The sequence below is a fragment of the Ochotona curzoniae genome, unplaced genomic scaffold (genome assembly GCF_017591425.1).
Source record: "Ochotona curzoniae isolate NIBS_2020 unplaced genomic scaffold, NIBS_Ocur_1.0 contig_2861, whole genome shotgun sequence".
NCBI lineage: Eukaryota > Metazoa > Chordata > Mammalia > Lagomorpha > Ochotonidae > Ochotona > Ochotona curzoniae.
The window spans coordinates 315,543-341,457 of record NW_024465620.1 but is presented as its reverse complement, the minus strand read 5'-3'; the positions used below and the strand labels follow the sequence as shown (position 1 = coordinate 341,457).

The window sequence follows — 25,915 nt, the reverse complement described above, 5'->3', positions numbered from 1 at the left end:
GCTAAATGAACTCTGCTGATCTGGAACAGGCAAGGGCTGGCGAGCTAACTGCCAGCCTTCATGGCAATGGGGAATTTCTGGAATGTAAGTGGCTTGTGCTCAATCTCCAAGAAGAAACACAGGGGCAGTAAATAAAACAGGGGAAGCTTTAAAAGACTATTTGTCTGTGAGAAAGCAACTTGTTAATAAACCTAAAATTAAAGGAGGAGAGAGGGATTAAGTAACACAAAACCCTCATGAAAATCACAGTGAATCAAAGCCACAGACCTTAAAGTTCAGCACTTTATCACAAATCCAAAGCAACACAATATGGCACCATGTTCCCTAAGGCCCACCGGGCATCCGTGCCTGCACCTGCTGCTCCCTGGTCTCAAGGACAGGCAGGAGGATCTGGACTGAAGCCAGCTGCTTTGTCGCGAAGAAACTACTGTCCCCTGGGCCCTCGGCAGGGGCGAGGCGCAACAGCTAGAAGCTCTCGGCTTGCTCCTCCTTCTTCCTGGCAGCTTGCGATCAGTGTGGCCGGCAACATCGGGTACTTTTTTTTGCAGGATATGTCTTTCCCAAGTGGGAAAGAATTTGGTAAAATTCTGAGCCAGCTCTTCCGATGCCACACACAGTTTCATCAGTCAAAGCCCAGCTGGGATGTGGGCCCTGGCACATTCCATCCCGTGGCCTATGCCCACAGGCGCCCGAGACTTCTGCCTCCCCTCGTGAAAGGGATCAGAGAAAACTACTGCAGCGCTGGCGGTGGGAAGGCACCGAGAGGGAGAGAGAGCCACACCCAGACCCTGGGCCAGTGCTGGGCTGGCCTTCCAGCCTTGCTCATCTGCCTGCTCGGCCCTGGAAGACATGGCAAGGCTGCAAAAGGAGGGACTCAGGGGCAGTGGAAGGGACAAGGGCGGCATTACAGGAAATGGTACTTCTCCTGGCCTCCTTGTATGGAACGTCTAAAGTCCTTGCAGTTTCCTGAGCGGCAGGAACGCCTCTTGCCAATGATTCAGGCGACCATGCCCGTGTCATGGAAACTCTGACTGACCCCCCCCCCCCCAGCCTAGACATGTCCCGAACTAACTTGTTAAGGTTTGAGAGGGCGGTGAGCCGGGGCATGGATGCAGCACATCCTCCTCCCTGTCCTTCATCCTGGGCAGCTGCCCATCTGGCTGATTCGGAGCCTACACCAGTACAGAGAATCAAAGGTCTTCTAGAGTTTGGTGTGTATAGTATCAGCAGAACTGGAGTCAGGAGAGTGCAGTTGGCAAGTCAAGACAAGGGTGGCAGTCAGAGCCCTCCCGGGACTGCTGTCGGAATTGGGCAACAGCTGCTCAAGGGGGGAGCAGGGGCTGGGGAGTGGGGCTGCGAATCCCACCTGTGGATAAGGGCAGGACAGGACCTCCCTCCTGGGCTGTCGGGAGCTTCTGGCCTAGTGGACAGAGTGCAGAGCTCTCTGGTCTGGCCTCACATCTCTGGGAGTCCCCTGGCCCACCCAGTCTGTCTTGTACCTGCTTCAGATTATCCCGTGGAGGGAGGGCGTGGCTGAGGGAGCAATGGCTCTAGGTTCAAGCTGCAGCCCCATTTTGATCTTAACTTCCTTCTCCTCAGAAAACTGGAAATGACACCTACCTCAGGGTTGGCATGACAATCAGAGACAGGACTTGGTAACCTGTGTGCCAGGGTGAATCTGCATGTCCTCTCCTTGCATACACCCCACCCCCTGCAGGAATGGGACCGCATGGAGATGCTGCCCTGGGCACCACTTACCAAGGACCCGGTGCTGCCTGCCAGTTACAGCGAGCGGAAATTCACCAACAGCTGCAGGCTGGGAAAGAACTGCAGACCCTCAGCCCCTGGACTTCCTTCCATCAGGGTTCTGTTCCAGCTTGCTCTCAACAAAAAAACTGGAAACTCATGCCCATAATTTATTTTGCGTATTTACTGGCATTTTCCCCTGACTAGGTTCTGAAAGGCGATTAGCAAAGACCTGGCTGATACTTCCTGAAGCAGCGTGTGCCCCATCAAGCGTTCCCTTCTTGAGGTGTGTGCTGCTGGCCACCATGGGGAAGCACGTCACCCAGACACACACAGATCCGTGGTGACACTGCAGGCATGCACAGACACCTCAGGCTATCGTGGTTGGTTTCCCTCTGTAATACGGCACCACTGCTAACATCTGACAACATGGAAACAGCTCTGCTACTAGTTGTTACACTCACTGTCTGTCATGTGAGTATTTGACCCTTTGGCCGTTTGGCCTGGATGCCTGGAAAGCTGGAGGGCGACGAGAGCCTGGCCGGGCCTGTGCAAACTAGAGAGCGGTGAAGAGGAAACCAGAGTCCAGGCTTTCTCACTGCCACTGCACTCACCTGTGAAGTCCCCACGACTGGCTCCCAGGGCTCCCTGAGAGGATCTCCGTCCTGGGGCTTTATTGCGTCATCAACTCCCCGAGGACGAGGCTGTGCCCTGTGCCTGCTGTGGCTCCACGGTGAGGGGGCAACACACTCAGGATGGACAGTGTCTCCCGCCCCTTGGGTCTGATGCTTCGTACCATGGCAGCTTCATCCAGGTGGTAGTCTTACAGAAGTGCCTGAACCCATGCGTGGAAGTGGACCCCACCCTAAGGATCCACGTGGAAATTAATCCGGGCTGCTCCAGACTCAGTGAAAAATCTAACTACCAAATTGGGAACGTAAAAAAATATATCTATTTTCTTGGGCCCAGCGGGATGACCTAGCGGCTAACCCATATGGGCCGGGATCCTATATGGGCACCGGTTCTAATGCCAGCAGCTCCACTTCCCATCTAGCTCCCTGCCTGTGGCCTGGGAAAGCAGTAGAGGACAGTGCAAAGCCTTGGGACTCTGCACCCATGCAAGAAACCCAGAAGAGATCCCAGCTCCTGGCTTCAGATCAGGGGCAGCTCTGGCTGTTCACTCTGATGGGGAGTGAACCATCAGACAGAAGATTTTCCTCTTAGTCTTTCCTCCTCTCTCTATATATCTGACTTTGCAATAAAAATAAATCTTAAAAAAAAAAGTTTTAGGGCGATGCACAGTAGCCTAGTGGGTAAAGCCCTAGCTTTGCACGCACTGGGATTCCAAATGGGCACAGGTTCGAATCCCAGCTGCTCCACTTCCCATCCAGCTCCCTGCTTGTGGCCTGGGAAGGCAGTCAAGGATGGCCCAAAGCCTGGGGACCCTGCACCTGTGTGGGAGACCTGGAAGAAACTCCTGGCTTTGGATTGGCTCAGCTCTGGTCGCTGCGGCCACTTGGGGAATAAATCATCAGATGAAAGATCTTCCTCTCTGTTTCTTCCACTCTGTATAATCTGACTTTCCAATAAAAATAAATAAAATTAAAAAAAAAGTTTTAAAGAAATACTTATTTTCCTCTACTTGAAAGACAGACAGCACAGGTGTGGTAAGAGAGTCTGTTGGTATCTTCCACCCACTGCTTCCCTCATCCAATTCCACATCAGCCGAGCTGGGCAGACAGAAATCAGGAGTCTGAGCCTCCGTCGGGGTCTCTGGGAATAGGTGGCAGAGGCCTAAGCACGTGAATCATTCGCTACTGCCTCTGAGAGAACACTAAACAAGTGGCTTGAGGAAAAGTGGAGCAGCCCGGACCCAAGCCAGCACTACGGGAGGTAGGTATCCCGAGCAATGGCCTAACGTGCTGTGTCACAATGTCTGTCCTGTAGCTTCTCACTAAAATATACATTAAATTTATATGTATAGGGCCCAGCGATGCGGCCTAGTGGCTAAAGTCCTCGCCTTGAACACACCGGGATCCCATAGGGGCGCCAGTTCTAATTCCAGCAAATCCAGTTCCAATTCAGCTCCCTGCTTGTGGCCTGGGAAAGCAGTCGAGGATGGCCCAATGCTTTGGGACCCTGCACCCGTGTGGGAGACCTGGAGGAGGTTCCTGGCTCCTGGCTTTGGATCAGCACAGTACCAGCCATTGCGCTCACTTGGGGAGTGAGTCATCAGATGGAAGATCTTCTTCTCTGTCTTCCTCTCTGTATATCTGACTTTGTAATAAAAATAAACTAATCTTAAAAAAAAAAAACTATATGTATATGGCCCGGCGGCGTGGCCTACTGGTTAAAGTCTTTGTCTTACACGTGCTGGGATCCCATATGGGTGCCTGTTCTAATCCTGGCAGCTGCACTTCCCATCCAGCTCCCTGCTTGTGGCCTGGGAAAGTAGTGGAGGACAACCCAAAGCCTTGGGACCCTGCACCCGTGTGGGAGACCTGGAAGCAGTTCCTGGCTCCTGGCTTTGGATTGGCATAGCATTGGCTATTGCGCTCACTTGGGGAGTGAATCACTGGACGGAAAATCTTCCTTTCTGTATATCTGACTTTCTCTATATCTGACTTACCAATAAAAATCAATAAATCTTAAAAAAACTTATGTGTGGGCCTGGCGCGGTGGCGCAAGTGGTTAAAAGGTCCTCACCTTGCATGCCCGGGATCCTATATGGGCGCCGGTTCTAATCCTGGAAGCCCCACTTCCCTTCCAGCTCCCTGCCTGTGGCCTGGGAAAGCAGTTGAGGACGGCCCAAAAGCTTTGGGAACCTGCACCCGCGTGGGAGACCCGGAAGAGGCTCCTGGCTTTGGATCGGCATAGTATCGGCCCGTTGCGCTCACTTGGGGAGTGAATCATCGGATGGAAGATCTTCCTCTCTGTCTCTCCGCCTTTCCAATGAAAAAATAATAAAAATAAATCTTAAAAAAAAAAACTTATGTGTGTACATAAACATAAATGTATTGCATTTGAAAGGCAGAGATGGATTGATCTAGCTGGTGGTTCACTCCCCTGCTGCCTCCAACAGGCCAGGGTGGGCTAGCCCCAGTCAGGAGTGCCGTGCTCAGTCCCGAGCGCCCACACGCGTGGCAGGGACTCAGCATTTGGGCCGCCACCTGCTGCCTTCTGGATGCAAGTCTGCAGGAAGCTGGCTTGGCAGCCAAACAGAACCTGGTCTCTGGCACTCTGACGGAGATGCAGGGGTCTTGAACAGTGTCTCTTAACCCTGTGCCAAATGCCCACCCTAACAGCTTTTAGCATATTCAGGAATGCAATCTTTACTACAATCAGCTTTACAAACTTCTGGCTAATCAAAACCAAAACAAAACAAAGCAAACAAACAAACAAACAAACAAAAGAAACACAAAAATCCACCACTCCAAATCCCCCTTCCTTACAGCTTCTGACAACCTATCAACTTTCTGTCTTATAGAGCTGCCTAGTCTGGAATTTTTTCTTTTTAACAGATGGTCACAATGGCCAGTCCTGGGCCAGGCTGCAGCGTTTCCCTACAAGGGCAGCAGGAGTCAAGCATTTGGACCACCTCCTGCTGCTTTTCTCAGGCCAGAAGCAGGGAGCTGGATGGGAAGTAGAGCAGCTGGGACCTGAAGCAGCACCCACGTGGGATGCTGGTGCTGCAGGGTGATGGCTCTACTGCCAGACCACTGTGTTGACGCCAGCCTGGACACCACGTGTGAGTGGGATCCTGCATGTGAACTGTGATTGGCTTGAAGTTTTCAAGGCTTGTCCACCTCAGGGTGTGTCTCTGCCTTTCATTTCTTTACCTCAGTGAATAATATTCAACCAGATGAACAAATGACATTTTGTTAGTCATCTATCAGTTGGACACTCAGCTGTTAATACTTTTCAGCTTTTAGAAGTGGTGTGGTTTCCACTGCTTTCTGAGTCTTCTGAAGTGACTTACCTCTCCTTTACCTCCAAAATGGACATTTGAATCTGTGACTGGCCAGCCCCGGCTCTGCTTCCCAAGCCCACGAGTATCAAAATCTACCTCAGAGTTCCCCACCCATTCCCTGTTCTCCAGACACACACTCCCTGCCAACGAGGAACACAGGACATTTGTCCCCCCTGTGATGCTGCAGGCCTGCTCAAGCCCTTAGCATCACACACTCCCTGCCTTCTCCCTCTGTGTACACAGTTCCATCCAGCCAAGTAATCACTCCAGCAGTGGGCAGCAAAGCCTGCACATGAGCACCCCAACAGTAGGGAACTGGGTCGGGGCTGGGGACCGAGCTCCCTCGGAGCAAGCTTGTGGAACGGATCTCACAGTCTCTTTCTCTCTCTCTCTCTCTCTCTCTCTCTCTCTCTCTCACACACACACACACACACACAATCAGCAGGAAGCAGGCCACCCGTGGGCAGTGACACAGTCTGAGGATAAGATATACCAGTAAACCCCTGCATAACTAATACTTAAGGAAAACCCTTGGTGAGTAAGGCTCCTTCCTCACAACTTTTCTACAAATTGCTTAATTAGGAAGAATTCAAAATGATACTTTTAAGAGGACCCAAAATACACTATGCTATTAAGTTTTGGGGTGGTTAAGCAGAAGGCAGGCAGTAAAGATTACACACCTAAGTTCATAGCAAGCGCAATGAAGAGAAAGAGATTCTATCTCTGCTGTTTTCAACAGGTTGAATATGCGTAGGAGGTGTCGGTACATGTTTGGATAATGGTTTCAGCAGGACAAGTCTGGAGATTTGTATTTTAGCTGAAATAGTACAAAGTGGATACAGTAAAACAGAGGCGTAAGAATAATAAAACAGGGGCTGGCATGATGGTTCAACCCTGCCCATGCTGGGATCACATACAGGCATCAGTTCTTGTCCTAGCATCTTCACTTCCCACCCAGCTCCCTGCTTGTGGCCTGGGAAAGCAGCAGAGGACGGCCCAAAGCCTTGGGACCCTGCACCTGTGTGGGAGACCCGGAAGAAGCTCCTGGCTCCTGGCTCCAGACCGGCATAGCATCGGCCGTTGCACTCACTTGGGGAGTGAATCATCAGACAGAAGATCTTCCTCTCTGTCTCTCCTCCTCTCTGTATATCTGACTTTCCAATAAATAAATAAATCTTAAAAAAAAATAGAAAAAACAAACAGCAATGAATTAGTGCTATATGAAAGATTATAACTAAAGGCAAACACAAACTAAGACCCCCTCACCACGTAGCACAGACACGTGGAGTCTGAGTCAGGAGGCTGGGGAGAGCACTGGACAGCTATGAACAAGCACTTCTCCAATGGCTTCCTCGTATCATCATCCCCGCACTGAGCTAGGCCCAGCGAAGCTTCCGGGGGACAAGGCCCTCGCCCCGATCCCAGGGCTCCTGAGCAGCCCGGCGGCACGCCTCCTCCTGGAGCCAGGACACCCTGCCGGACACCTCTCCTGAGAAGCAATGGGTCCAGCCAGGTGGAGCACCGAGGCTCTGTCTATGTCTTAATCTCTCTGAAGAGGTAAGAGTATGACAATAATAGCAATTCCCACTCTCTAAAAAGCAAACCAGCTTTTCCTTAACTAATCTACAGGGCTCCCAGGTCATCTTGCTGCTATTATTCAAGTGCTGAATAAGTCCTTCCCTTCAAAGATCATGTGGAAGATGAAGCTTCCTCAGCCGCTGTGCAGGAAATGCGACATGGCGATGTCTAGATGTGTTAGGCCGTGTGTGGGCAGAGAAGGCCTCGCTGAGTCTCCATCCCTCACCGGGAGGAAGAGATCAAACAATATTTACAGAGAGCTGAGAACCAGCCTTCCAAACGTTAATTATCTTCAACATTCTCATTATTAAAACCACCACGACCACATTCTTGCTACCCAGCCATGTTCAGCTCTGCCACTGATACGTTTCCCAACTCATCATGACAGCCCCGCTTGCTGTCGGGTACCCGCCTCCCACAAAGCCACTAGTAACGGGCTGTTTTCACAAGGATGGGCAGCTCAGAAACAAGAATTGCATGAAGCAGCATCAAAACTCACCGAGGCCTGGCAAGATAGCCTAGTGGTTAAAGTCCTCGCCTTGCATGTGCTGGGATCCCATATGGGTGCTGGTTCTAATTCCAGCTGCTCCACATCCCATCCAGCTCCCTGCTTGTGGGCTGGGAAAGCAGTCGGACGGCCCAAAGCCTGGGGACCCTGCACCCGCGTGGGAGAACCGGAAGAAGCTCCCGGCTCTGGATTGATTCAGCTCTGGCCAGTGTGGCCACTTAAGAAGAAAACCAGCAGATAGAAGACCATTCTGTCTCTTCTCTCTGTAAATCTGACTTTCTAATAAAAGTAAATAAATCTTAAACAACAACAATCCCTTTTGAAAATCCATGCTATTTTTCATACGTAGAGATTCCTCATATGGACTGTTTCCTCTATCAGAATAAACTGATTTTTAATCCTACTCTCCAGGATCACATTAAGTACCATTCTACTGAAGTTCAGTTCAAGCTAGCTAATTTTACTTTATTTTTCTTTCTTTAGTCTCAGTGAGAAAACAACTACTATGCAACTTCTGTTTTAAACTCAGACCTTCCAGGCCTGGGCTGGTGTCCCAAGCACAGACTTCCGCCCCTCCAGCTCTGCAGAGGGCCTGCTCCCACAGAAGACTTGCCCAGGACGGGAGCTCTTCAGGAGAGAGCCTTTCCAGAAAGTGCTTTCCCTGCCGCGGCCTAAGTGCTGACCCGACAACCACAACAGAAGATCAGAAACGCAAAAACAAATCACACAGAAGCTCTGACTGTGGTTTCAGTTATCTGAGCTCTGGACTATAAACTAGCAAGATTTTGTTTCAATCAAATTCAGCTTCTGTGAAAAGATAGATTCTGTGAGTTTATTTTTTTGTGTGTCTATTAAACTGTAGGGAGGCTACTGAATTTAAAAAAACCAAACAATTATGGCCAGGAGTAAAAGAACACAGTGGGGCGAGACCACAGGCCTCCCTTGGCCTTCTTGCATTTCCAGCCGGCAAGCCCAGTGCCGGCGCACAAAGGAGTCAGCTTATCTGCGCAGACCAGGGCTCTCAAGTGGTTTCTTCCACGTCTCCAGCCACCTGCCTCAGTCCTCCTGACTTTGTGTTGCCTCCCTTCCCACTCCTACTGACCCAGTTGCTCTGTTCTCGCCAGGCAGACACAAAGACCCTGGCTGATCCTCTGAGAGCCGGGCCCCACGGGACGCAAGGATGCAGAAAGGACTGGCCGCCCGGGGCTCTCGGGTGTTCTGACACCGGCCCGACCACAGCCGCCAGCAGCTCAGGCTGACATAACCAAACACCCCGGCCTGGGGCCTGAAAGAGCTTCGCAGCTCCAGAGCCTGGAACATCCAAGATGTAGGTGCCTTCCTCCTGGCTCACAGACACTGCCTCCTCACCATGTCCTCACGTGGCCGAGACAGAGGAGAGCGAGAGTGGGTGCATTCTGTGACTCTTCTAAGGGGTCCACACAGGTAAACAGCCCCAGCAGGGAGATGCACACCAGAGGCCTGCCGGGAGCAAGGCAGATTCTGAAGAGTGGTCAGCAGCTGAGGAGGACGGGCACATGTGAGGCAGTAGGGCAGTGAAGAAAGGAGGCATGACGGTGAAGGTGGCTGTGCTAAGGAATCCTGTGTGGACAGAAGAGTTTGGAAAGCCAAGCCAGGAACCGCCTCGTTTCTGCCCTCTGTTCTCGACCCCAGGCTGTTCCTGGGGGGAACGCATGCAGGCTGGAGGAAGATCTGCACAAAGACCTCCAAGTCCTCCACCCCCCACCAAAGTGGCCACAGTCAACTGCGGAGGCACCAAGGCCAGAGTCTCCCACTCAGATTCTCCGCTGCCATCTTAATCCAGAGCAAAAATGAAGGTGTGCAGGCCCAGGCACTCTCCCCACAACACTCCCCAAGAAAGCAGCTCCCTCTCAGTTCCCAGCCAGCTACGACCCCTCCTCCCGACAGGGGCCTGCTATCAGCCCAGATGCTCCCAGTGAAAGCCCTCAGCTTCACCTGCCGTCACTTGCTTTCTCCCCTCTTCCATTGCACCATGCTTTGGAGGGCAAGGATTTCCTTTTCTCTTTTTTAAAGAAGTCTTTCATTTATTTGAAAGGCAGAGAGAGGGTGAGGCAAAGCCAAAGCCAGGAGCTTCCTGTGGGTCTTCCAGAGGAGTGCAGGGCCCAAGCAGCTGGGCCCTCCTCTGCTGCCTTCCTAGGCAGCCGGATTGGAAATGGAGTGGCCGGACTCTCATCAGCACCCACACGATACCAGCACTGAAGGCGACAGTTTAACCCTCGATGCCACAGAGGCAGCCCCAAGGGTAAGGATTTTCATCTGCTTTGTGCACTACCACACCACCACCACCCTGAAAGTACATGGTGTGTGGCATAAGGTACTTGGCCTGTACTTGCTGACTGAACAAAAACAACCTACCCGGGCTCCAGTCCTCTGGCATTCTGAAAGCAAGCAATGAAAAACACAAAAGGACCTCATTAAGGGGTGTCCTCTGGAGGCGAGGGAGGACTCTGTGGAACAGGAGTCTATGGCCAGGCCCAGCAAGCAGCAAGATCTCGAGGGGCATGAAAGGAAGTTCCTGGACACAAGAAATGCACAGCGCGGTGAGGGTTCAAAGCCAGCCTGGATCACAGGCAGAGGGCGAACCAGCAATTACAACAAAACTACAAGGGCTCCCAGGTCCTCAAGATGAACAGGGCCCAGCTCCCGTGTCTCAGCTGCACTCTGACCAGGCCTCGCAATCCTGACTCATGGTGGGTGTGAGCACCAGCCGCCCTCTGCAAAGGATGGACACACACTCAGAGACAGAGTGCTCAGCCAAGACAAGTAGCAGCGAAGTCCATGTCTGACTCACCTCTAGGTGACCCTTAGGAATCCCCAGTCACCAAGGCCACCCTCCCCGGGGGCAGCCTGACTAGGTGCCTCAGCAGGGGGGGGTCTAGCCAGAGCAGAGGCGCACCTAGGATGATGGCAGCAACAGACCGAGGACTTGCTGGCTGCCACACACCGCCAGGAGGTCACTGACACACCGAACCACCTGCAGGACTCCAAGTCCTATCATTACCCTTGTTTGCTAGTCCGGACAAGGCGTGGACATGACAAACACTTCCTGGTAAACAGCAGGGCCCACGTTTGGAGCCCAGCAATTTGGTGTACACCGTACAGCTACTCTCTAGTGCGGAGGGAAAGCACAGCACACCCCTGCCCACGCACAAGGTCCCCAGGGCTTGTGGCTTCTCCACTGCACTCCCGCAGTTACTAACACGGTTGTCCCATCTCTCTTCCCCACCCCCGCCCATCTGACTACCCTGGACAGGCCGGCTGGCTGCGAGGCTGTCTCCCAGAGGCCTCTGATCTAATGGTGAATGCTTTTCCCTAAAGATGCTGCCATCAATTAGCGGTGAATTGAAATCTGCCGAGCAGAAAGCATTCTGCACATTTACCCAGGCCAACAAGCTAAATCAGGAGGGAGGTCACCGAGCTAAGTACTCGTCAAAGGCCCTTTTTAGAGAGGCCCCCATTTGCAGCTGTGGAGCCAAGGGTCACCTCTGACCCGGGGATGACGCACACAGCTCAGCGACAGTGACAGCCACGAGCCCCGGCTCACCCTGATCCTGGCTCTGCTCCTCCTGGTCTCCTCACAGACCACTCTGCAGCCCTCTGGACATGGCCCAAGGCTGCAGAAACAGCCACTCACCTGAGCCATTGGAGCACACCACAGCAAAAAAGCGTGACGCCACAAGGCAACGGAGACTACGGCTAGGCTGTGTGTGTGTGTCTATGTGAGAGAGAGAGAGAACCAGCTGCTAACAAAGTGACACAGCTTTAGAATAGCCACAATGACCCTGTCCAGCACTGTCCCCTCACTCCTGAGATACAAGACCATAAATTCCTAGCCAAGAGCACAGGGGTGCCAGGCCATGGGTCACTGCCTTTTCAGATCTGATACCATGCTATTCAAAGCTGCCCCATAGGTGCATACCAACACACATACCCATGTTCACAGTGGCCCTCGGTGTGACTGTTCCAAACCGGAAAGTACCCAAATGCCCAGCTAAAACAGAAGCAATAAATAAATAAATAGAATCTACACCCAGTAATGAGAAGGAACAATCCACAACCACAGATGAATAGATGGATCCCACGGTGGAAGCTCCCAAAATGCTCAATGAAAGAAGTCAGACAGAAGACTGCATTTGGAATGACTAAGGCCTTTTTTTTTTTTTTTTTAAAGATTTATTTTTATTGGAAAGGCAGATATACAGAGAGGAAGATCTTAGCCACAACAGCCGGTGATTTGCCGATCTGAAGCCAGCAGCAAGGAACCTCTTCCGGGTCTCCCACACAGGTAAAGGGTCCCCGGGCTTTGGGCCGTCCTTGACTGCTTTCCTGGGCCATAAGCAGAGAGCTGGATGGGAAGCGTGGCTGCCGGGATAAGAACCGGTGCCCATATAGGATCCTGGTGCGTTGAAGGCGAGAACTTTAGCTGTTACGCTATTGCACTAGGCCCATGACTGAGTTTTTTTTTTTTTTTAAAAGATTTATTTTTATTGTTTTTTCATTGGAAAGGCGGATATACAGAGAGGAGAGACAGAGAGGAAGATCTTCCATCCGATGATTCACTCCCCAAGTGAGCGCAACGGGCCGATACTATGCCGATCCGAAGCCAGGAGCCTCTTCCGGGTCTCCCACGCAGGTGCAGGGTCCCAAAGCTTTGGGCCGTCCTGGACTGCTTTCCCAGGCCACAGGCAGGGAGCTGGAAGGGAAGTGGGGCTGCCGGGATTAGAACCGGCGCCCATATGGGATCCCGGGCGTGCAAGGCGAGGACCTTTAACCACTTGCGCCACCGCGCCGGGCCCAAAGAAAAAAATTTTAAAAAGGTTTTTTTCCAGTTTTCATGTATACTGACTAGGTCTGTGCAAGCTGGACAGGTACACAGGTAACCGAAGTGCAGGGCTTGTTGGTGAATCTCCGTCATGGTTACACTTCTTGGACAACCCCCCTTGGACGTGGTACGGGCATCCCCTTTCCCTTTGGCCCAGCAGCTCTGCCCACCGGGCATCAACACACACATCTGCAGTCACCATCTCTCTCACAGCAAACGCCCAGGTCTCTGAGTGGTCAAGAGCTGCACCTGCTGCAGTCCACACTGCACACGCCCTTGCCAAGGGTGACGTCTTCTTGGGTCGTCACTGCACTGATGGCCGTGCCCCCCACCCAAGTTGGAAAGGAAGAGAGCACAAAGGATTATGGGAAAGAGAAGCTATTCATTTTTCATTAAAAGGCAGAGCAATCAGAGGGAGAGACAGAGAGTATGTGACCTCCCACCTGTTGCACTAGGTGGAAGCCAGGAGCCACGAACTCTAGTGGGGTCTTGAACACGGGTGTCGGGGGCTCAAGCACTTGGGCATCTCTGTTGCTTCCCCAGGGATATTAGTTAAATCAGAAGAGGAACAGCCCGGAACTGGCACTTATACGGGATGGTGGCACCACAAAGGGCAGCTTAACTGGCTGTATCACATTGCTGATTCTGTGCTTTTGTGAATATAGGGTACATTTCAATGACAAATTGAAGAAACGAACCTGTGGGGCCTGGCACAGTAGCCTAGCAGCTAAAGTCCTCGCCTTAACATGTTGGGATTCCATATAGACGCCAGTTCTAATTCCATCCAGCTCCCTGCTTGCAGCCTGGGAAGGCAGGTGAGGACGGCCCAAAGGCTTGGGACCAGTAGATGCCATGTCTGTGTGCCCTTGTGCTCACTGCTCTGAGGCAAAACCTGGAAGGGTTGTGCTGAGTGAATACCCAACACGCAGCAAATGGGGCACGTTGCTGCAGACTGCCAAGCTGACTCCTGCTGTGTGCAGTGTGAGTGTGCTACCCATCCCCACCCTCGCCCACACGTGGTGGCATCAGCCATTTCATCTCCAAGGATTTCAAAATCCAATAATGTTGGCTGCCTGAAAACTTGTGTGCTGGTGTGACTGTCTCCGCCACCCTTGGGCATCAGGTGTCAGAGGGCATCCTGCACCGTCCGGAGCCTCGCACACCGAGGAAGCTCAGGACTCTCAGTAATAGCTCAGCGTCAGCTACCCTCCCCGCTGCAAGCAAGATGACAGCTAATTATTTTAATTAAAAAAAAATTTCAAAGATATATGCATTTGAAAGGAAAGTAACAGAAATCTTCTATTTACTAGTTTACTCCCCAAATGACCTATACACTTGGATCTGGGCCAGGCTGTAGCCAGGAGCCATGCACTGCACGTGGGTCTCCCACAAAGATGGCAGGGCCCACACGCTCTGCCTGCCCAGAACAACAGTAAGGAGCTGGACTGAAAGCAGCGACACTCGAACCAGCACTCTGACACAGGACGCCGATGGTGGAAGAGGCAGCTTAACGTGCGGGGCGACAATGCCCGTGCCAGCAATCACTGCTTCATGAGTGTCAGGAACATTATGTCTTTCTGAACCCAGGATTTCAGAACCCCACTCGGTTGACGAGGGGAAGTCAGGCCGGACCTGGCTGTGCTTCCTGTCCTGGAAGGGCCCATCCAAAGCCCCTGCTCCGTTTACACACACCACCTGCTGAGTGGAAGCACTGTGCAAAGGGTTTGAAAATAAAGGACCCGGGCCTGGCACAATGGCATAGTGGTTGGGGTCCTCACCTTGAGCGTGCCGGGATTCCATATGGGTGCCAGTTCTAGTCCCGGCGGCCCCCGCTTCCCATTCATCTCCCTGCCTGTGGCCTGGGAAAGCAGTTGAGGATAGCCCAAAGCTTCGGGACTCTACCCCATGTGGGAGACCTTGGGGAAACTCCTGGCTCCTGGCTTGGGATTGGCTCAGCTCTGGCCGGTGCTGCCGCTCGGGGAGTCAATCATCAGACAGAAGATCTTCCTCTCTGTCTCTTCTCTTCCTCTCTGTACATCTGCCTTTCCAACAAAAGTGAATAAATCTTAAAAACAGAAAAAAATAAAATAAATAAAGGACCTGTGGCTACAGCAGGAGGCACAGTGAGGTGCTGCCCGGAGAGCAAGGCCAATCCTGCACATAGACACGCCGAACCATGCCATGAAGCCTCGAGTGCCAGGCGCTTGAATAAAGCCAGAGCACAGGACTGCTCCATAACTGCAAGAGCAGTGGGAAGTAGCCTAGTAGATGTGACGACAGATCATTTCTTTCTTTTTTTGTTTGTTTTTAAAGACTTACTTATTTTTATTGGAAAGTCAGGTATACAGAAAGTAAGATCTTCTGTCTGATGCTTCACTCCCCAGGTGACCAAAATGGCCAGTGCTGCGCCGATCCGAAGCCAGGAGCCAAAAAGTTTCTCCAGGTCTCCCACACGTGTGCAGGGTCCCAAGGCTTTGGGCCGTCCTCGACTGCTTTCCCAGGCCACAGGCAGGGAGCTGGATGGGAAGTGGAGCAGCCGGGATTAGAATCTGCGCCCATATGGGATCCTGGCATGTTCAAAGCGAAGACTTTAGCCACTAGGCCACCGCACCGAAGATTTATTTTAATTTTATCAGAAAATCACATATACAGAGAGACAGAGAGGAAGATCTTCCTTCTGATGATTCACTCCTCAAGTGGCCACAGTGGACAGAGCCGAGTTGACTTGAAGTCAAGAGTTCAGAGCCTCTCCGGGTCTCCCATGCGGCTGTAGGATCCGAAGGCTTTGGGCACTTCTCCACAGCCTTCCCAGGCCACAAGACACTGAGCTGTGTGTAGCGTCAAAGAGGGATACTCGGGCATGCTGTGCCCCGAGAGGATTCAGGATCCCAGTCCACTGAGGATAGGCGTGGGGCCTGGCCTGGGCATTCCTCCGGTAGAACATGAGCATTCCTTAGCTGTAAAAAGCTGACTGAAATCTGGCTCTGATGGGGCTGTGCTATGGTGTAGTGAGAAAAACCACAATTTGCAGTGTTGGCATCCTATCTGGGCACTGGTTTGAGTCCCTGCTGCTCCACTTCTGATCCAGCTCCCTGCTAATGGCTTGGGAAAGCAGTGGAAGATGGCCCAAGTGCTTGGGTTCTGGCACCCATATGGGAGACCCGGAAGAAACTCCTGGCTCATGACTGGTCCAACTCCAACTACCGTGGCCAGTTAGGCAATGAACCAGTGGATATGATTTAAAAGATCTCTCTATTTCTGTAACTCTGCCTTTCAAGGGCCCAGCACAGGAGCCTAGCAGCTGAAGTCCTCGCTTTGCATAAGTTGGGATCCTAAAAGACCGCCGCTGTCCAGCTGCTTCTGGCCTGGGAAGGCTGTTGAGAATACCCCAAAGCCTTGGGATCCTGCACCCGTGTGGGAGACCCGGAAGAGGCTCCTGGTTCTTGGTTTCCAATTGGCTCAGCTCTGGCCACTATGTTCACTTGGGGAGTGAATTAACAGACAAAAGATCTTCCTCTCTCTATATCTGACTTTCCAATAAAAATAAAATAAATCTTAAAAAAAAAAGTGACCCTGATCCATAGTTATTTATTTACTGTTAATTTATTTGAAAAGGAGGGGGGAAGGAAGGGATGAAGGGAAGAAGAGAGAACAGAAAGAGAGTATGAAGAACAGCCAGGGCTGGCCAGGCTGAGCTTAGGAGCAGGACCAGGTCTGCCTGAGGGCGGCAGTGGCCCAGTGTCTGAGTTGGGTCCTGCTGTCCCAGGGGTGCACATTAGCAGGAAGCTAGACCTGGGAGTGGAGCAGCTCTCCAATGCGGGCTCTGCGTCCCAACCAGCATGGTTAACCATCCGGCCTAGTCCTCCCTGAGTCCGGATGCTCAGCTGGGGCCCTGTGGTCACTGGGAGCTGTGAAGACACGGTCCCTCATCACTTCTCAGGAGGCCGGGGGCAGGCTCAGAGCCACTCCTTGGCTACACTCCAGGAAGATAAAACATGCAGAATCAAATATTGCTACTTCCTGTCATGCACCAGAGAGCTCAAATTAGCTTGGCTGCTGTTTGCTGTCACTTAGGAATCATTCTGCCACAGAAGGGAGCAGTGACTCCATGGCCTTGGCTAATTTTCCATATAGATGGTAACTGGAGCCAGCAATACGCAGTCAGGCCCCCCCCGCTCCCCCCCGTTCTCTGTGGCAGTCCCTGCGAGGGTCCCTGCGAGGGACGCACCCTCCCCCAGCCTTGCTGACTGTGTAGGCAAGGAGCCACAGGAGCCACCGCAGGGCCTGGGGCCGGAAGGCAGCACCCGTGGAGCAGTCTGCAAGCTGGGCTACCTCTTGGCCATTTCTTGAACACATTCCAACTTTACAAATACGAAACAAAGAGCCAAGGAACTGGCCAGGAAACTCGAGAAAAAAGACAGGTGCAAGGAAGAAACCATCTCACTTGGTGTCATCAGCTGCCCTAAAAAGGGACCACCCACGCAGGAGCCTGAGCAGACGCCTGGGCTATAAATACCAGGGGCAGCAAAGGCCCAGCGAGGAAACAAGGATCTTTTTCTCTCGTTTTCCGTGTTTAAAGGGAGCTGGCAATTTACTCACAATAAAATGTTATTTCAAAGGTTGAACAACAGAGAAAGAGACATTTTTATGTCCACGTGGGGAGTGAATCAAAGGATAGACAATCTCTTCCTCTGTTGTAGTAGTTCTCAAAAAGAATGGTCCTCCAACCGAACTCACGGTTAGTGAATCCTTCTCCAGATTTGTTTGTTTATCTGAAAGGCACGGAGCTCTCCTGTCTGCAGGTACATCCACTGCCGAGGCTGGGCCAGGCCAGGACCAGGAGCCCAGAGCTAAGTCCCCTGTATCAATAGCAAGGCCCCAAGCACTCAGGCCATCTTCCACTGCTTCCCCAAATGTGTCAGCAGAGCGCTGCACTGCAAGTGGAATTTGTTCCAACACAGAATGCCAACACTGTAAGGGGCGGCCTAATCTACTGGGCCACAAAGCTACTGTCCTTAAGTTGTATTCAACTGGAAAAAAGCAGGAAGAATAGGTAAGCTGGTCAATTCCAGGCCCTTCTGCCTCACCAAAGAGGGCTACTTTGCAAGACCTCTGAGATGGATCATACTGCATATCATGAATTATGTAAAAATAAAGTGTGCATATTTGCAGAGCTAAGAATAAGGTACATAGCACAATCATCAACTGTGGTTTTCACTAAATGAAAGAGCAGAATCTTTTAAAAATATCTAAGTTTTGTCTCCTGTTGAATTTCTAGAACATAGTTTCACATTATGAAGAGGGAAAAGAAAGTTTTAGAAAGTATAATTAAGACATCTCCTTACATACACACAGCTCATAAATAACAGTTTTAAATCCCCTCCCCCAATTTCCTTTTTTCCCCTTAATATTTATTTATTGATTTGAAAAGCAGAGTTGAGAGAGAGAGTGGATTTCCCAAACCGGCTGCAATGCCTGGAGCTAGGCCAGTCTACTCCAGGAGCCAGGAACTTCTTCTTGGTCTCCCACTTGGGTGAGAGACCTCAGCACTTGGCCTTTCTTAGGCACATTAGCAGGGAAGCCAGATTGGAAACAGAGGCAGGCCCCGAACCAGGCCCTCCTATGAGGGCTGTCTCAACTGCTAGGCCAGACGTCACGCTCCAAAATGCGTTACAGCAAGCTCGTGAGGGCACGAAGAGCAAACTACAGCAAACTACCCCAACGGTAACATGATCCGGGATTAGGTCTGGACCAAAAATGTTCTATCCCTGGCTAAACACTATCAGTGGGACAACTGGCAAAATGAAAATGTTGACAGACGAGATGACAGGGATCCACACTAACTCCTGTGGTGCTTCTGTGAGAGTGATCTTGGATGCAAAGGTACCCAGCATCAGCAGCTTCCATTTCCCACGCAGAGAGCACACACCCGAACAGGAGACGCAGAAGAGCCGACACGGTCACACGCTAACACTGAGGCGAGACGGAGTCTGTATCCTCCCCACAACTCTGAAATGACTTCAAAATGAACACTGAGGAAACGTCTCTCCTGGTCTGCCTCCCACGAAAGTGGCACCACCTCTCCAGGCACGGGGTCGGCAGGGAGAGGGGCCAGAACGAAGTGGGTAGGAAAGCAGAGTGCTTAGCACAGAGTGGCATCCAGAGCCACAGGGACCACAGCAAGGGTCTCTCCTCACTCGATTCCCGACCACCGCCCAAAGTCACTGCCTGGCACGGCAGCCGTCAGGGGTGGAGGTAGGGGTTTCAGCCTGGGAGCCCTCCTTCCTGGAGCGGCACATCCTCGGCACACGCTAGCGCTGCCACCAGCTCCGTGCTGCTGCTGTGGTGATCCCAACAGCAAGCTGTCCACAGCACCCGGCACTAGTGTCCCCGCAGGTACCACTGCAGTTAGGAGCACAGGGGAGGCTGCCGTCTACCACCTCAACCCAGCCCAGGCTGGAAGTTACAGAAAGACGGACTGACGCATCTCCTATCCAGTGTTTCACTCCCCAGATGACCACAACGGCGAAGGACAAGCCAGGCTGAAACCAGGAACCAGGAATTTCTTCTGGGTCTCCCACATAGGTGCAGGGGTCTGAGCACTTGGACCGTCTTTCATTGTTACCTTGGGCTGGATGGTAAGTGAAGCAGCTGGAACACAAACCAGTGTTCACACGGGATGCTGGAGTCACAGGCGTGGCCTTCCCCACTCTGCCACGGCATGGGCCCACAGGCCTACATTCCTAAGCCAAGCTTTCAGTGCTCAGGACCACACATTAGGAACTGCTTGTTACAGCACCTTCTCAAATACCCATGGAAGGAGCTAGCAGATAACCACGGAAACAACAGTATGAAACCAGAAGGTCAGAGACATACAATGGAGTTCTAAGTGACTGAAACAGAAGTTTTTAACACAAACAGCATTTTGTCACTTTAGAAATACAGCAGAAAATTTTCAACAGTGCCTTTGTGGTAAAACCACACTGACAGTGGAGCTGAATTTCAGTGGCATAACCAGCAGACGTCTGATCACTGTAGCCGCTTTATTACCACAGGGAAAACTCCATCAACACGTCAGTCTCAAGCACCTGTCCCACAGCAAGCACCGGCGCAGGCCCAACCACACACGTGCTCCAAGAAATCCAGGGCATCAGGACCCAGCCAGGGCTCTCTGTGTGCCCGCTACGTGCCCTCAGGCTGCTTCTAGGGCCGCAGCGTGCACTGCCAGCACAGGTAGGCAGGTTGCTGTGAGCCCAAGGTGGTGCCTGACCCACAACAGCTATGGCTCCAAAGGCTGGATTGCCCCGACCTTTAATCAACGCCATAAGACAGCCTCAAGCCGGAGCAGCCGCCAGGGTGACAGCTGTCCCATTGCCCAGCTCCTTCCCCGAGAAGTCTTCCACCACACAACCAATCAACCGCACTGACTCCAGAAAGCGCAGGCCCGCCAACGCGCTCTTACCTGTGGCTTCAATGTACTCAATGCATCTTTCAATAAAAATGGGGATTGGCTTCTCTGGAGTCACGACGGTTGTTAGGGGCACCCCAAAATAGTTACTCTCCCAGGTTGCCTTGGTGATGGATGGCCTGGACTTGGGCTTTGGTTTCTGCACAGAAGAGAGAAGGAAGCACAAAAGCAAGTGAGTATCTACCTGGGCCAGTCCGGCTCCCCGCAGGGAGCTCAGCGCTGTGCACACTGCTGGAAACATCCTGCTCTGGCTGCAAAGGTGTCAAGCAGAACAAAGAGAGCGCCACTTGTTCCTCTCACTGCCTTTATATCTGCTGGCCTCCAAGTATCGCATCAGATGCCAGAAACTGGCCACAGTCACACCTTGGGTGTGAGGCTGCATGTCAGAACAAAGATGTTTATAAGCAGCAAGCCATGTTTATATAATACACTAACAATGAGATGGCTATCCACATCCGTTATCAGGCATCCACGAGGCTGAGCGGGAACCCTTCCAAACACGCCACATGCGTGACAGATGCTGCAGACAGAAAGATGGCTAAAACCCTACAAAGGTAAAAAGGTGGAAAGTAAAATTAGTATCTGCTTCTTTCCAGAAAAAGAACATGCATTGCCCCAAACCCACCAGCCCCGGTGAGGGTCCTTCTGGATACACTAGTGGGCGGTTACTTCCCACTCGTCCCACTCACCAGGCCAGGTAAATAAAATAGCTTTGTCTTTTCTTTCCCTGGAGCGACCATCCTCAGGCTGCGGCAGCACTGTGTGAGATCTTCCTAGGCACCCACAAGCTATGGCTGCCATTTCCTTCAAACCCCAAGGACAGTCTGCAGTGCCTAAGTGACATGATTAGTGAGTCAGAGTCCTTCCGTTCAACCCCAGCCGAGTTGTCATCATGGTGCAGCTGCGTTCACTCTACCACCACTCAGGGTTTCTGCTCCACATGCAGCCAGGCATTGTATTTGGAATTCACACAGGGGAAAAATACCTGCACTAAACAAATTTTTCCTGAAGCCAAACAACTGCATTTGAAATTTTGATCTTGGGCCCAGAACAGTAGCCTAGTGGCTACAGTCCTCGCCTTGCGCGCCAGGATCCCATATGGGCACTGGTTCTAATCCTGGTGGCCCTGCACACCCTGCTTGTGGCCTGGGAAGGTAGTCAAGGATGGCCCAAGGTCTTGGGTTCTTGCACCTTTGTGGGAACCGAAAGAGGCTCCTGGTTCCTGGCTTTGGAATGGCTCAGCTCCAGCTGCTACAGTCACTTGAGGAGTGAATTAGCAGATGGAAGTTCTTCTCTGTCTCTCCTCTCCTCTGTATATCCACCTTTCCAATAAAAATACAATACATAAAAAAGTTTTGATCTTTGGTGAGACTATTTAGTTAACAGCAGAATCACGGTACACAGCCGCAGCCGGGTCCCGTCTCCACGTTGGCGAGACCAGCTCAGAAGGGCAGGTGTGCTTGGAAATACGCGCAGCCTATGGCCCTGAGGGATTCGCAGACTTTTATTTACACCAAATTCACCGAAGGAAGCAAACTGCCAAATCACAAGTCATTCAGCCCTTCCTTCTCCTGCCCCTCCTCCTCCCCCGCAGCACCCCATCATAGGGGAAACATCATTTCCTGTTGGGTCGGAGATTCCTTGAGGACTTCCTGTGCAACTCAGTGTGGGGGTGGGGGACCTGTGGAGAGGAAGACCCACACCAAAGAAAACATCAAGTCTACTTGCGTCTGCTGGCCAAGAAGCCAGGGCGTGGAGGCTGATCTTTCACAGCATGCCTCACTGCTCGGCCGACTGGACACACTGCTGAGGCCAACAGGGCCCAGACAATGGAATCTAGGCTCTCTCTCTGGGATTGCCTCCTACAGAAACATGTAATACCAGAGAGGTGGGTGTCACGGTGCAGGGGGTCAAGTGGCCTCTTGGTTGCCATGTTAGAGTGCCTGTCTGATTCCTGGATAATCCCAGTTTCTAATTCAGCTTTCTATTAATAATACAATGGAGAGGCATTGTCTTAAAAAGCCAAGTATGAGGGCCCGGTGCAATGGCACAGTGGTTAAGGTCCTCGCCTTGCATGCCTGGGATCCCATATGGGCGCTGGTTCTAATCCCGGCAGCCCTGCTTCCCATCCAGCTCCCTGCCTGTGGCCTGGGAAAGCAGTCGAGGACGGCCCAAAGCTTTGGCATCCTGCATCTGCAAGGGAGACCCGGAGGAAGTTTCTGGATCCTGGCTTCAGACCAGCTTAGCACCGGCCGTTGCGCTCACTTGGGGAGTGAATCATTGGATGCAAGAGCTTCCTCTCTGTCTCTCCTCCTCTCTGTATATCTAACTTTGCAATAAAAATAAATAAAAAAAAAAAGCCAAGTATTGCATTTCTGCTACCCACACAGGGACCCACATGCAGCTGCGGCTTTGGCCTGGCCCGGCCGTGGCTGCTGTGAGCACTGGGAGGGACAACCATGAGATGGGAGGTATTTCTGTCACTTCGCCTTTTGAAATAAAATTTAAAAATAACTAACTAAATAAAAAAATGTAAGCCTTTTTGCAGACTCAAGATCTGACAGGTGCTGTGTGTACTGGCCTGCCAAGGTGTGTGACAGGGCCTCAGGGCCAGCTCCCTGCTCTTGGGGGGTGCTGAGAACCGAGGGCCAGGACACACAGGAAGACTGCTGATGTTCACACATTCTTCCATCAAGGTATGCAACAGTCCTGCTTCTGCAGAATCCGCCTGTCAGAATTAACATGAAAGCTTTGTTCTATGATTAAACTGAGACGTCCAAACACCAGCTGCTAAGCCATACAATCTGAGCTAAAAGGGAAGTGCTAGGAGGTGTCGTGGTGCCTAGGCTTCGGCAGCCCTGTCTGAGGCAGCGGCAGCGGCAGCCCCGCGAGCTGGGCTTGTCTGCTAGAACGAGGCCAGGCAGGAGTGTTTTACCCATCTCAGGGAGCTGGAAAACACAGCTTCCCTCAAGGGAATCTCTCAGATCTTTGCTTATTTATTTTTTAAGATTTATTTTTATTGGAAAGGTAGGTATACAGAGAGGAGACACAGAGAAGATCTTCCGTCCGATGGTTCACTTCCTGAGCAGCCGCAACAGCTAGAGCTGAGCCAATCCAAAGGCAGGAGCCAGGAGCCGCTTCTGGGTCTTCCACATGGGTGCAGGGTCCCAAGGCTTTGGGCCGTCCTCAACTGCTTTCCCAGGCCACAAGCAGGGAGCTGGATGGGAAGCGGGGCCACTGGGATTAGAACCAGCGACCATATGGGATCCTGGCATGTACAAGGGGAGAACTTTAGCCACTATGCTATCACGTCGGGCCCAGATCTTTGCTTATTTTTTTTCCTATGATTCATTTCACTACAGAGTCACAACTGATGTGCAGGTTAGGTGTTACTTGGGGTCAGCACAGCGGTCCACAGGCTAGCTCTTTGCCAATGATGCTAGCACTCAGGTGGACATTGGTTCTTTTCCTGGCTGGTTCACTTCCTATCCATCCCTCTGCCTTTGGCCTGGGAAGCAACACGCAATGGCTCAAGCCCTTGTGTCCCTGCACCCATGTGGGAGGATCGAGAAGAAGTTCCTGGCTACTGGGTTCAGACTGGCTTAGCTCTAGATGCTGAAGGCATTTGGGAGTGAATCAGTGATGGAAGATCTCTGTGTTTCCTCTCTGTAAATTTTCCAAATAAAAATAAATAAATCTTTAAAAAAAGAATGCCATGTTACAGCTGGGGACACTGACTCCCAGAAGTTCAACAGCTTGCCAAGTCACGGTTGTTGGATGGAGGATTTTGGCCTTTGCCGCCTCTGAAAGCTTCCAGGATGTTCAGAATGACTACATGGCTGCTGGAATACATGAGGGTGCAATGATCATGACATCCAATGCAATGCACCCACCCAGGCCACTTCTGCTGGGGCCCTACCCTGTGTGGGGTACCCCGCAGTGCTTTCTACTGAATATGCAGTGAGCTTTCTTGGTATGGCTGCTATGGCTCCGAGGGTCAGGCAAGGAGGGAGGAGACAAGCTACGAGGGGTCAGGGTCACCTCGCTCACCTTTTTCACCCTAAAGACCTCTTGGTCTAGTCCAACCCTTTTAAACTTAAAAATCAGGAACCCACCTCCCCCACCCTGCTCTTGCTGAGTGACAGGGATGTGATCTTGCTCGCTCTAAGATTTAAACAAATTCCAGTTTACAGAGTTCCTTCTTGAAATAGCTGAAGCCTCCCAAGGGTGTCACAAAATTAGGCAGCGAATTCTTGCACAACTAATTCTAAACCTTCCCAGTAAGAAAATCAGTTTGCGGTGCATGCCAAGAGTTGCGCCAGACTGTTGATGTAACTACCAATACTTCAGGCCTCTGAGGGGCCACTGGGATTCCAGATGGAAATGCCATCTCCTGAGTGGCTCACCAGATGTCTCATGTCCCCTGTCAGACATGTGTCACTCATTAGTGTGCCCCGGGAGCACTCTCTGTGGCGGGCCCCTAGAGAGGAGGAAGCGGCACTACCCCACGTCTGCCTTCTTCTGGGGGCACTCGCTTGGCACGTTGCTGAGAAGAGCTTCCAGCTGGAGGAGACTGGGCCTCAAAGCAGCGGCCACATCTGCCCAGCCCACTGGTTCCCAGGGGCAGGTGCTCTGCACACTGCCTCCCAGCTCACAACCCCCCTGCACCAGGAGGGGGTGATCCCCATTTCACACTCCAGAAAATGGAGGTTCAGAGTCCCACCATTCCAAGGGAGCTGTGCTCTGGGAATGCTGAAGCCTTTGCATTCCCTGACAAGAGCAACTTGAAGGACAGGCTTGGACATAGACAAGGGCCTGCACCAGCCAGCAGCACCTTCCCTTGGTCCTTTTACATATACATATATATTTAATAAGTAACAGTGCATTGCTGTGTACCACCTGGTTTCCTGAACACAAGCCTGACTCTGGGGTGGGTATGGGAGATCGCCCCTGGATATCTGCCTGCTTGGCCCACATGGGAGGTCATAGGCACATAGCACACCATGTCCCCGGGGGAACCTCACAACGGTCTCAGCTAACCGAGACCTCAACCTGGTCACACAGGCAAGAGCCATGGGCTGCACCCCGGTCTCTCTTCTCTGTCCTTGGACGAGCTGTGCTGGCTTCCTTGACAAGCAATTCTAAGAAATCAGGTGTGTTCCATGTTACCTGCCAGCCTAGCTGGCATACACGATCCACAGCCAACCTGCCAGCCATGAGTGCTGTATGTGACCTATGACATGACTGGAGGAGGGTTTAAACAGATGTGCCTTCTAGCCAATTACAGTGCCATTGTTGGGTGGCAGGACTGTAGGAGAGGCCTCCCTGCCTTCCCCTTTCTTAGTCTATGTACATTTGTGCTTGCATTACAATAAGTGGACATGCTTGATCAGACTGTCTCATGTGGTTTTTGCTGTGGCTGCACACTGTTGCCTCACCCCCTCGGTGGTTGCAGAGGCCTGCTAGTCAGGAAACCTCTGAGAGGAGGGCCTTTGCTGCCATGGTGGACCATTTACGATGTCTACATCTGATCTCGGGGTGTCTGTGGTCAGAACCTTGCTCCGTTTCTGATTCTAGATTGTTACTAAAGCACATCCTGGGAAGCAAGAACTGACGGTTCAAGTATGTGGGTCCTGTTTCTGGCTTCAGCCTGGCTCAGCCCTAGATGCTGCAGGCACATGGAGGGTGAACCAGGCAAGGGAATATTTATTTTCATTTGAAAGGTAGGCAGTTACAGAAACAGGAGAGCTAGAGATGTTTTCCATCTGGTGGTTTACCTCCCAA

General features: G+C 51.9%; 1 protein-coding gene across 1 annotated transcript in view; it reads right to left on the bottom strand.

The window, feature by feature from the left end:
* The window catches only part of ARHGAP35 (Rho GTPase activating protein 35), an 89,772-nt gene that overhangs the window by 15,128 nt on the left and 48,729 nt on the right, over positions 1–25,915 (bottom strand). Inside the window, exon 3 of the mRNA XM_040977861.1 lies at positions 20,126–20,270. Coding sequence (XP_040833795.1) covers positions 20,126–20,270 — 145 coding nt within the window. The remainder of the gene's footprint in view (positions 1–20,125; positions 20,271–25,915) is intronic.